Source organism: Eumetopias jubatus, unplaced genomic scaffold (assembly GCF_037043125.1).
Source record: "Eumetopias jubatus isolate StellerSeaLion01/CBP00866 unplaced genomic scaffold, mEumJub1_p1.0 scaffold_2, whole genome shotgun sequence".
Lineage (NCBI taxonomy): Eukaryota > Metazoa > Chordata > Mammalia > Carnivora > Otariidae > Eumetopias > Eumetopias jubatus.
The window spans coordinates 146839908-146851923 of NW_028274808.1; the positions used below are offsets into that span (position 1 = coordinate 146839908).

Here is a 12016-nt window from a genome sequence, read left to right on the forward strand (position 1 = left end):
GTAGATGTAGGAGTCAGTGGTTATTTATAAATACTTTTTAAAGTCAAAACAATAATCATGACAATGTTCATGCAGCAACTTTTGAGAGAGAGGAAGTGATGGAGGTCAGACTCCATGAAAGTTAACCTTTGAAGGGATGTGTGGCCAAAGAGCAATTCATGAAAATGATTTTTTTAAAAAGATGATTGTAAATGTTGGCCAGAAGGTGGAGAAACTGGAATTCTGACACACTGCTGATCGGAGTATAAAATGGTTATTTATAACATATACATATGATTTTGCTCTCCTTGGTATTTACTCGAGAAATGAAAATATATGTTCATGAAAGGATTTGTATAAGAACATTCATAGCAGCTTTATTTGTAATGTTCAGTAATTAGAAACAATGCAAATGTTCTTCCATAGGAGAAGGAAGAAAGAAACTGGTACTTTCATGTAATGTAATATACAACTGAAACAGTAACATGGCTGAATCACAAAAGCATTCTATTGAGTAACAGGCTCCAGATACAAAAGAATATATAATGTATGATTTAATTTACATAAAGTTCCAGAACAGGCAAAATTAGTATATAGTGACAGAAAAAATTTTAAAGTAGTAGCCTGGCATGACAGTGGGAGATGAGATTGACTGGAAAAGAGCAAGAAGGACTTTCCAGGGGTGATAGAAATGTTCTGTATCTTGATGGGGTGGTGGCTACAAGGTATATACATTTGTGTGTGTGTATGTGTGTGTGTGTGAATAAAACTCATCAAACCACATACCTAAAATCTGTGTAGTACAAGTGATACTAGACCATGATGATAGATTAGATATGGATATAATGTTGAAGGTGAAGTCATGCGTGGATTCTATATTTTAGTCTTTAACTAAAGCTATTTTAGTACATTCAGTTAGGAAGCAACCATTGGAGAAAGTTTTGAGGAGCATTGGAACCCATTCCCCATGAATTTGTGGCATGGTAAGTATAAAAAATATAAAAGACCTCAAGACTGTAAAAATGTTTCTCTTAATTGAGTAAAAGTGTGATGTCCCCTCCCCCAAAGAAACATTTAAAGCAAAACAAAACAAAACATTGTGGATTATAAAATCTACGCAGAGCTGATTTTAGAGAAATTATTCTATGTAGATTTTTTTTCTGTTCAAATCAGTACAAAATGAGTTGGTTGAGCTGCTTTTTTCTGCTTCATCTTTTTTTTATTGGCCTGGGATGGGGCAATTGGGATGTTAGGATTAAAACAAACAAAAGATAGTTTTTTGCTTGTATTCTGCTGATATTTCCATTAAGTGTACATTTTTGTCTTCCTAACTTTGCTAACAAAAATGGTAGAGTTTAAAGTTCTTTTATAAAGTACTTTGAAATGTAATATATTTCATTGATAGCAATTATAGTATTCAGGTTTTCAAACATAGTTGTTGCTCATGAATACCTTAACATGATTTAACATCTTCCTGAAACAGATTGGATCCTGAACAGTCAGAGATTAGAGAATTTATTTTTTAAGCTAAGTCACTAAATTGGATCTGTTAAAGCTATCCAGAGTAATAAGGTCCTGGTAATATTGCCTAGAATAAATAATTTCAGCATACTTAGCTTAATATGAATGTTTTTATCAAAATATTTCTCAGAGTAACAATGTTTAACATTGCATTATTTTATGTAATACTTCTCCATTTTATGCTTTTACCTGTTACTGTTGTATTTATGTAATCCTCATATTTTTCACAGTATTTATTATTGTAACCCCTGATATTGCCAAACTTTTTTTTTTTTAAGATTTTATTTATTTATTTGACAGAGAGAGACACAGCGAGAGAGGGAACACAAGCAGGGGGAGAGGGAGAGGGAGAAGCAGGCTTCCCGCCGAGCAGGGAGCCCGACGCAGGGCTCGATCCCAGGACCCTGGGATCATGACCTGAACCAAAGGCAGAAGCTTAATGACTGAGACACCCAGGTGCCCCTGATATTGCCAAACTCTTGACTTGATTTTAGTTTGATGCTTAGAGTTTTGCAGTTTTCCCTGAGTCCTGCTTCTCTTCACCGTCCCTTGAACAGAGTAGCTACGTTGTGCTCATCTCTCCTCTTTTGTCTCTGACCATCCTCTTTCTCCTCCTTGAAGAGAAGTTAGTGTGTGCCTGTTTTCTAAACACTCAGCATGAATTACCTCATGTGATTTTTTTCAGTGACCTTGTGAACTCTTGGAATTTGGGGACACAATGTTCTCAAGTGCTGAATAACTGCTTTCATCAGACATCTTGACCTATGAATCTCTATGTCATGTCCAATAGTAAGAGGTCAGTCAGTTACCCAGAATTACAGTCATTTAATTCACCAACTTAGGGGAAAAGGAGAAAATATAAGATGGAAATAGAATATGTGATTATTGGGTTGCTCTTCCACAGGGTATGTAGCAGTTTTTGGAGTCATAATGTTACTAAATTCTGGAAAAGGTATGATTCTAGGAATTTTGATCAACTTTAAAGCCCAGAATATTAACCAAATTTGTTTGAAACCACTTAACACATTCATGTATTCACTCATTTATACATTCAGCTTTCTTTCTGTGTGCATGCACACACACACAACTCACATTTACATACAAATATATAAAGCATATTAAATGTCAGTTTTCCTGTTTTCTCAGAATTTCAGCTGTAGCTCCAAAGCTAAGAAAATAAGTACGAAGTTTCCATAGTAACAAGTGAAGGGGGGGGAATTAACATTTTTTGAGTACTTTGTATGGCCAGGTATCTTATATGTTACTTCATGTAGTCCCTTCAGATGTTCTAAAAGGTATTGTTATCTCTGTTTTACACCCGAGACTCAGGTTAAGTGACCTGCTGAAGGCTCAAAACCAGATATGATGAAATCCTAAATCTATGCCCTTTTCTGTACAGGATGCTGCCTCCTCAAACCGGCATACATCTTCCTAGGCATCTAACCTTTTTGGTGAGGACAGCCATCTCTCTGTGTAGCTGTGTCCTACTGGGAGCATGCACTTCTTGATGCCTGCCACCAAATGTTTTGATTCTGAGGGGAAGTGCATCAGAAGGAGTCTAGCTGAATGGGCCTGGGGGTAATAATGAGATGATATGTCAAAGGTACATACTTTAGTTCATTAGTCACAATCACCACACTCATAAATCCAATGACAGTGTATCTTTATTCTCATTTTCCAAAGCTATCCTTAATAAACAATAAATGCAATGATCTAGTTGATCCAGTGATATTAGCTTTATTCTCGTTGTTACTTTCTAGATTATGCAATGGTAGGATATTTGAAAAGAAACATAATTTTGTAAAGACAGGACTTATTATACAATTGTATTATTTTCTATGACTTATTTAAAGAGTATAATATTATTTATAAGTAAAAAGAAATTCAAGAGAAGAGTATTTTGTGTATTTCAAAGAACTGATATTAGCATTGAGGAAGCAAAGAGCCTAAAATGATATCCAGGGCACTGCCATAGCTTTTTCTCTGAAAAATAAGATAGGAGTGCATTTTAATACCATTAGACTGTTTTGTGGAACATTTCCTAGATATTTTCCAAAATGCCTAATAAAAACTAGAAAACTTTACTTCTGGCACTGTTGTCACATAGAAGGAAGGTCATACTACACTGAAATCCTTTAGTATTTCTCATTAAATAACCTGAATTGATTTGCATCGTACAAAATGTCATATTATAAAAGAGACTTTTCTAAAGAGGTGCTAAACTATTCACTCTGGTTATATTTTATAGACTTTTTTTTTTTTTAACTGAAGAATGCTGAGGATTCATTTTCACAGAAGTAGGAATCAGAAAAGACTCATAGGCAGCAGGGAGGAGATTTCAAAAAACCCTTGCCTTTTATTTTTCCCTTCAGGCCAAATTGTTTGCTTTTTAGTGTGTGTTTTTTACTTCTTGGTGCCATCCCAGCCTGCCCTTCTATCAAACACCCACGAGCCTCACAGCCAACCAATCCCATTAGGACAGGTAATTAATTAAGGTTATGTTTGATAGGAAGGTCATGGAATTTTAAATTTCCATGTGATTTTTGCATTTTTTAAAAATCACTTTAAGACTTTATTTCATTCCAGTCTAATACAGATGTATTGACATTGTTAAAACTTCTAGCTTGCAAAGTGAAGTGATTATTTAGGAGAACTGACTCTATATTGTGTTTGTAAAATATCTTTTACATGGATCTAGTATATTTACTACTTGTGTTTTCAGAGTTTATACCAAATTTATGGCATAGGCAGACATGACTCTGAAAAATTTACTTTTATTTTTAAAAAGTTGTTGAAGTCCCACGATTACTATTAGCTTTATAGAACTATATAAGCACTAACTTTTTTTGTTTGTTTGTTTGATTTTGGTAAGACCACTTCATGAGTTCCCCTGACAGTTTTTGTTTTTTTCTTTTTTAATTTAGGATGTATCATGGTACTTAATGCATGCCTTTTAGCAAATACCTACCAAAAACTCAGAATGATTAGGACAACATCTTATGGTTCCTTTAAGTAATCAATCTTGGCCTAGTGAGAAAAGGACGTTCATAAGAAGTGCTTATTAAATCAAAATTAAATTATATTCTAATTAATTGATTATTAGTAATCAATTATTGGCCTCCCTATTTAAGGTAAAGGCCATGTATTTTACTATATCATTAACTTATTATTTCTATGACTGAGTCTTACAAATTAAGCATTAACTTTATATTTTCCATTAGGTAACAATTTCTTACATAAAATAAATCTTTGATTACTCTACCTTCTTTTCCATCAACTCTGGGGTAATAGTTGGGTCGATAGCAGGAGCAAAAGAATTTGTAGTACTGGGTTTTTGTGAAGTTGAAGGAATGAAAATTCCTCCACTGGCATGTTTAAAGTTTATTACTTCTTTTTGTAGATATGGTATCACTCCTCCTGCTGACTATAGAGAATTAGAAAGAACACAAAGCAGTTACAGGTTCAAATACAAGGTCAAAATTGGGAAGAATATAAAGCAACAGGATTGATATGCAAGGTAAAGAATTTATTTAAGAAGTAAAGGACTTTATTAGTTTTTTAGATTATAATCTATCATAGAATGGCTATAAATATATGCCGGCAAATGTGGATGTCTCATAATACCTGATTTTAAATGAGTGTCCCTAGGAGTGTATCTGTTATAGAGAAGTAAATATTTGATGAACTGAGTAAATTGAATCTTGACTGGCAAAAGATTATAGGTGGAAGGAATAATAATTGTTGATGGAAAAATAATAGTTAAGTCCATTAAAATGAACACTAGTGCAGGAACCTGTCAGCTCCCAGTTGCTGACCTCTGGGAGCACAATGTGGTAAGGGATCTTACCATCACAGCAGTTTCAAGAGCTGTGCCTAGGAGGGGATCTAAGGCTAGTTGCTGCTGTCCTCCCGGCATAACCTGTAACATTGGAAAGTTGAAAAAAATGTCTAAATTTTTCATCTATAAAATATGTGGTTTTGCATCCAAGGCAGCTACACACTTCCCAAATTCTTCAATTTTAGTTTCTTAAAAACAAAGATAATCATTTAGATTTGAGAAAGAGAAAAGCAGCTCCTGACCCAGGACACACAACTCTGCTTGTGTTGTCAGGAGCTTACCGGACATTTGCTGCTAGGCCCTGGTGTTCTGTTGAACATTAACAATCCTACAGAATACCGACATCAGACACGGTCAAGTCTGAACACGATGAAATAAGACGAAAAAACAGAACAAAACAAAACTGTGTAATCTTGTCTAAAGAAGATTACCATGCAAGCCACAAAAATTCCAGGCATCCTCATATCCTGGATAATCTGAATAACTCTTCCTTCTTTACCAAATCAGAGCCTTTGCCTCGCTCTTCTTTGCCTTTATCTTCTAGGTAAGAACTGTTTAATTACCAGTCATAGAATTACCCATCACTTCTTGAGAACACCCAATTCAGAGTGGACCATTATTTCTTTAACTCTCCTCAAAATCACCTGACAGAAACCCAGACCCTTTGAACAGTCATCTTCCTATTAAGATACCCCACAGTTCCCCATGTGGGTCTTCCCTCATTGAATGAGTAGATAAATCTAATTTTGTTCAACTATGGGTGTGTTCCTAATGGTTTTTGGCTGAAGAGTGCTGATAGATTTAATACATTCTGAAGCAAGTCGTTTCAAAAGTTATGTGTTTTTTTTTTCAATGAAATGTATGCATTACTTACAGGTTCTGCTTGTATTGGAATGTATCCAAATTGAGTGTAGAATGGCATCTGTCAGATTTTTGGAAAATGGGTTAGATTTGCTGTGATGATTTTGTCATAATTTTGTAATAAATTATTACTTAAAATTATATATATATTTATATTGTATTAAATGCTTTTTTGAAAGTTCATATGATCTAGGTGGTAAAAATTATTGTTAAATTACCAAGCATCTTTTTAATACCATATGATTTCTAGGTTAAAATTCTTTTCTCTTTAAACTAACACAACTTAATTAGAATTACTACTACCAGTCACTTAAAGTATAATTTTCAGTTTTCTCTAATTTAGTTTTAGAGCAGTGATAAACTATTAAAATTTTTCCCCATTCTAACTAAAAGAAATCTAGTTATATATGGCCCACCTGAAATTACATTAGAATTCTAAAAATATACTGTAGGTACACAAAATCCACAAAACTCAATATTAATTATTAGTTATCTAATTGTATTTAGTGATCATAGGTGCCTTCCATCATGGAAGCTATTTTTTTTTCTTAATAATAACCACATGAAAACATGACAAGAAGGATGCTTGTAGCTTTTTAAAAGTCAGAAAAAAAGTTTTCCAAGATGATTCATCTTTTGGCCTCTGATTTTATTGAAGTTCACTCACTGACTTCATTCTTTTAAAACCCAGCCTTTGGGCATTTCCAAATTAGTGATATGTTAGGAGAATTCACTGTATCTTTTTTTTTAATTTTATTTTATTATGTTAGTTTTTGATGTAGTGTTCCATGATTCATTGTTTGGAACGCACTGTATCTTTTTGTGACCACCAGTTCAGGCTTTTGAGCTTTTGCAGTAAATATACTCAGATATTCTCTCCTCTGAAAACTGACAGTATCTCCTCTAGTCTCAGATGGAACTAGTCGGACTAAAATCAAACAGTAGTACCTGCTCCTCAAATTGCTGCTGTCCCATTTGTGGAGGTGACTGTGTGGCTGTTTGTTGAGATCGTTCCCAGGGTAGGAGCATGTAGACCGGATAGTACTGAAGCATCTATTTGTAAACAGAGAAGTATGTAAGAGCTTCCTTTACATCAGTAGAGGCCTTTTTAAAAAGGTCTGTGGTTTATATCTAGTAACTTTATGAACAAAATAATGTGTGAAGCAGCCTTTCTCAAACTTTAGAAATAACTCATATTGCACATGATACTGGACTTTGTTTCAAGGTTGCTTGACCAAACACGTGAAAGAAGTAGTGAAATAATAGGCTTTTAAGAAAGGGCACTGCGGACTTTTTATACAAACTGTATACTTTATATACAAACTTTATGTACAGTTTACTTTGCGAATACTTAAGAAGTCATGTCTGACTTACCGGACATTTTCCCTATATTTTTTAAGAATCATTATACTGCAGGAATGGTATTAGAAGTTCTATGATAATGAATGAATTCTCAAGAATGTGTTCCTTTAATAATTGCCATTTTTTAAAGATAATCCATAAGCCTTTTTAGAGTATTTGGAAAATCCAGAAATAGACAAGGAACAAATAAAATCACCTGCAACTTTACCACCCACATTATCATGTATTGGCTTCCATTTATGCCTGTGTGTGTCTATACATGCATATGTGTTTATAGAAAATGGGGATCCTAGTACCTAGAGTTTAGTATGTTTTGTGTCTTTGCATAATTAAATAAGAGACTATATTAAACATAAGGGTTAAAAAAAACAACTATAGTTTGAGAAATACATTTTATGCAATGGTTCTTATTTCTGGTTAAGAATTAAAAATCACCTTTTGAGCATTTTAGTAGATAATCTTATTTGGGATCTACTCATCAGGTCTTGATTCATTAGGTGTGAGTAGGGTTCAGGCATTTGTAATTTTCCAAATTACCACCAGAGATTCTAATGCAAAGCTAGGGTGGAGAACCACTGGTTTAGTGGTTAAGGAAAGATGAAGAGTTATATCCCAACTCAGCTATTTACTTTCATTAAGGTTGGGAATTTAATCTCATTAAGACTTAGTTCCCTGATCCTTAAAATGAAGTAATCCCACTTACCATGTATCTACTCTCTAAAGGCTCTGGCGTAGAATGAGGTAATGTCTAGAAGTAACTTTTATTTTATAATGAGCGTGGGACAAAAATTACATAATTATGATCACATGAGAGCCAAGTGGTGTAACTTTTTATGAAATGGTCAGTACTCTGCTAGTGAATAATTTATCCATGTCCCTATTTCTTTGAACCTAGTCTATTAAAAGTTAATTAGGTGAAACTAATCTTGAGAGGGTGTTCCATATTACTCTAATGATAATACTAGTTGGCATTCATTTTTTTAAGGTTTAATGGAAATCACCACCATTTGATTGTAATAGGTAATTAAATTGAAAATATACAAGAACCTGGTAATAGTTGAGCAGAATGCCTTGACTTGCCCTAACGTGGCAAGTGTTTCTTATCTGTACATCATATCATATTTTATCTGTTTAATGATCTCCCTCTGAGACAAAATTTAGGGTTAGGCAAAGTCAGCCCATGGTATTTCTCTTGAGTTTCCAAATGCCAGTACAAACATCATGCAGAGGGACCAAGACCTACAACTTATCGAGCTCTTTTATTCCCAATACAGTAATGCCCTGGAAACTCAGGGATTCTGGGGACTCTCCTTAGCTGTCCTTTCTTCAGGTATTATTAAGTGAGCCTAACATTAACAAACTGATGCCAGCCCAGCAATAGTGGCACTAGACAATGATAATTCTATCAGTTTTCATAGCCCTGCTATAGGACTCAGCGCTACAAGTATAAAAGAAAGCATTAGATAGAGATTATGGTTAGCCATCTCTCTCTAGGAGTGATAGTATTCTACTCATTTACCTGAGCTTGCTCTTGAGGCATTTTGAGGGAGAACACATAGGGCATAACCTGCCAAAAAAGATATAAAAAAATTATACTTGACTTTTTTTTTTTTTAGAGAGCGAGAGATAGAGAGAGAGAGAGGAGAGAGTTAGTGCAGGCAGGGGGAGGGGCAGAGGAAGAGGAGGAGAGAGAATCTTAAGCTGGCTCCACGCCCAGCACAGAGCCCCACATGGGGCTGGATCTCACGACTCTGAGATCATGACCTGAGCTAAAATCAGGAGTTGGATGCTTAACCGGCTGAGCCACCCAGACACCCCAGTTATACTTGACTTTTTAACATAAAATTCCAGAGCTGTTTTTCCTAGACCTAGCCATATGCATTTTTTTTAAAGATTTTATTTATTTATTTGAGAGAGAGAGAATAAGAGACAGAGAGCACGAGAGGGAAGAGGGTCAGAGGGAGAAACAGACTCCCTGCCGGGGAGGGAGCCCGATGTGGGACTCGATCCCGGAACTCCAGGATCATGATCTGAGCTGAAGGCAGTCGCTTAACCAACTGAGCCACCCAGGCACCCTAGCCATATGCATTTATAAATTGTATTAAAGACGTCTATGACAACAAAGGTCATGTATTATATGTATATCATTAATGCAAATTGTTTCTTCTTTGAAGATGAAATTTCCCTGATTATTTTTTCTTGGACATGTTTTTAACACTCTTGACTTGTGGCTATGATAGAAGAGCTGATTTAAATGGTATTTTTCATGTTAGAAATCAGAAAAGGAAGAATTTCCAGTGATGGTAGAGCAAATTATGAGAAAGAAGTCTTTCTCAGTAACTTCTGTCTTCTTTTAAAGCTGATTCTTACTCATTTTCACATTCAGCGTGTGTTCTCTCTCCTCAGAACAACAGGATGGGAGAGGCCCGACTTACATGATTAGGGCCCTGCTGGGTCTGCGGTGGTGGTTGAGGCTGTGAGGGGTCCAGCTGTCCCACCTGGGTTCCTTGGGCAAAACTGACCCATCCTGGGAAAGGTATCTGATTTGGGAACAGTCCAGCAAACCAGTCAAGAGCTGGTAAAGAGAACTGAGAGAGCCCCGGAATTTGAGCTTGCTGCTGCTGTTGCAGGATCCCAGAGAAAGGAGGGATCCATGAATTAAATGGGCCCTGGAAGGACACAAAAGGAAGAAAGGAAGCATTTCTTTCATTTTGAAAAGAATTTAAAATCAGTCCTAAGCAAGAAAAAGGCAAAATGTAGACAATTTCTGTAATTCCAATGCTGCATTATAAAAAAGGATGGTATCTTGGCACATTATGAGCTGTGCAAATATAATGAAGAATGCCAACTTCCCAATGGCCATAAAAAATATGGGGCAGAATAAGATGGATAAAGAGTATGGTTTCTGCAGTTGCCAGACTGGTTTTAAGTCCTTTCTTTTTTTAACAGTTGAGTATGACTTTGTGTAAGTAGTTAATTTATCTCATAGTTGTGAGAATTTGTGCTTGGCACTTACCAAGTTTTCAATAAATAAGTGTTAATCGGATTGCAATGTTTACTTTTGTCTTCAAACAAATGGTCATTAGAATATGTGGGACAAATTCATAACCTTAAAAATTGAGATTTCAGAAATGAAATCAGTAAACATTTTGTTCTCTACAAAATACTCTAAGAACTAAGCAGTCAAAAAATATTCTTAAAATAATTATTGAGGTACCTGAATCTGTAGTGGCCGAAGTTGAGGATTATTAAGACTCAGAAGTAACTAGAAAAGGAAAGATAATATGAAAACAAGGTGATTACACATGCTAAAACTAACAAGAACAAGATGTACTACAAATATAGAACAAGCCAGGGCTGACCAATCAGTTTCCTGCTAGGGGTGTTTTCTCACTAAGCTTGTACTAAATTACAGTGATTAGAGATTGGGATTTAATGACCTCTCCCCTGCTGGGTCTGAGATTGCGCAACTTCCCCCCATTCCAGTGGTTTAGTCAGTCATTTTTATGCTCTTAAACACCTGTATACACCCATATTGGGTGCTGTTAAAATAAAAAGATATATTGTCTCTGCCTTTAAAGAATTTACAGTCACACAGGGGAGCAAAATAATATTCTAGAAAAAACCTGGTATACCAAATAAACATGAACATTGAAAATGCATTCAGATATAAGAGCTAGTAGATAGGAATGCAGGATAAACTAAGGCTTTTTTTAAAAAATATTTATTTATTTATTTTAGAGAAAGAGTGAGAGAGCATGGTGGCCGGGGGGAGAGAGAGGGAGAGAGAATCTCAAGCCGACTTTCTGCTGATTGCGGAGCCCAAGGAGGGGCGCTGGATCTCAAGACCCTGAGATCTTGACCTGAGCCAAAATCAAGAGTAGGAGGCTTTATTGACTGAGCCACCCAGGTACCTTTACCCACTCCTTTTTAAGATTTGTTTTTTTGAGAAAGCATGAGCTAGAGAATGAAGGTTTTTATCTCTTCTGCCCTGGGTTTCCTTAAAAAAAAAAAATGGAGAGCTTGTTGTATGTATTTAAACTAACCTCATTGCTGTTGCTTGCAGACATCAGGTGCTGTGGGATGAGCTAAAAAATAAAAACCAGAAATGGTCAAAGAAGGATTTGTTACAGGTTTCACAGGATGATTTTACATGTACCATGAAATCACTTACTGGGGCTGACATTGTGGCTCCCAGTAGCCCAAGAAGAATTATGGTTTTCATTTTCAGATGAAATATCTAGAAAATAAGGTGTGAAATTGAGCTTTAAATAGACCCTCTATCATAAAAATCATAACAATAAGTGATTGGTATTGTTCAATCAGAAGAGTAATTGGGTGAATTCTATAGTATTTACTTATATATTAGGATTTAAAATAAAAAAGGTAGATTTATAAATATTTATAGCAGAACTTATTCTTTTTCTCAGAGCAGCTGTTTACAAAAACCAGAAT

The 12016-nt window shown here is 35.3% G+C and overlaps 1 protein-coding gene across 1 annotated transcript; it reads right to left on the minus strand.

Moving 5' to 3' along the window:
* Positions 1 to 4497: 4497 nt before the first annotated feature.
* Positions 4498 to 11786, minus strand: ODAM (odontogenic, ameloblast associated). Its single transcript, XM_028100509.2, has 10 exons — positions 11736 to 11786; positions 11608 to 11649; positions 10779 to 10826; positions 9997 to 10230; positions 9081 to 9128; positions 7148 to 7252; positions 6213 to 6260; positions 5348 to 5419; positions 4763 to 4924; positions 4498 to 4527 (listed from the first exon to the last, which is right to left on the minus strand). The coding sequence occupies exons 1-10, from the start codon at positions 11784 to 11786 to the stop codon at positions 4498 to 4500; spliced, it is 840 nt and encodes a 279-aa protein (XP_027956310.1).
* Between the last annotated feature and the right edge of the window lie 230 nt (positions 11787 to 12016).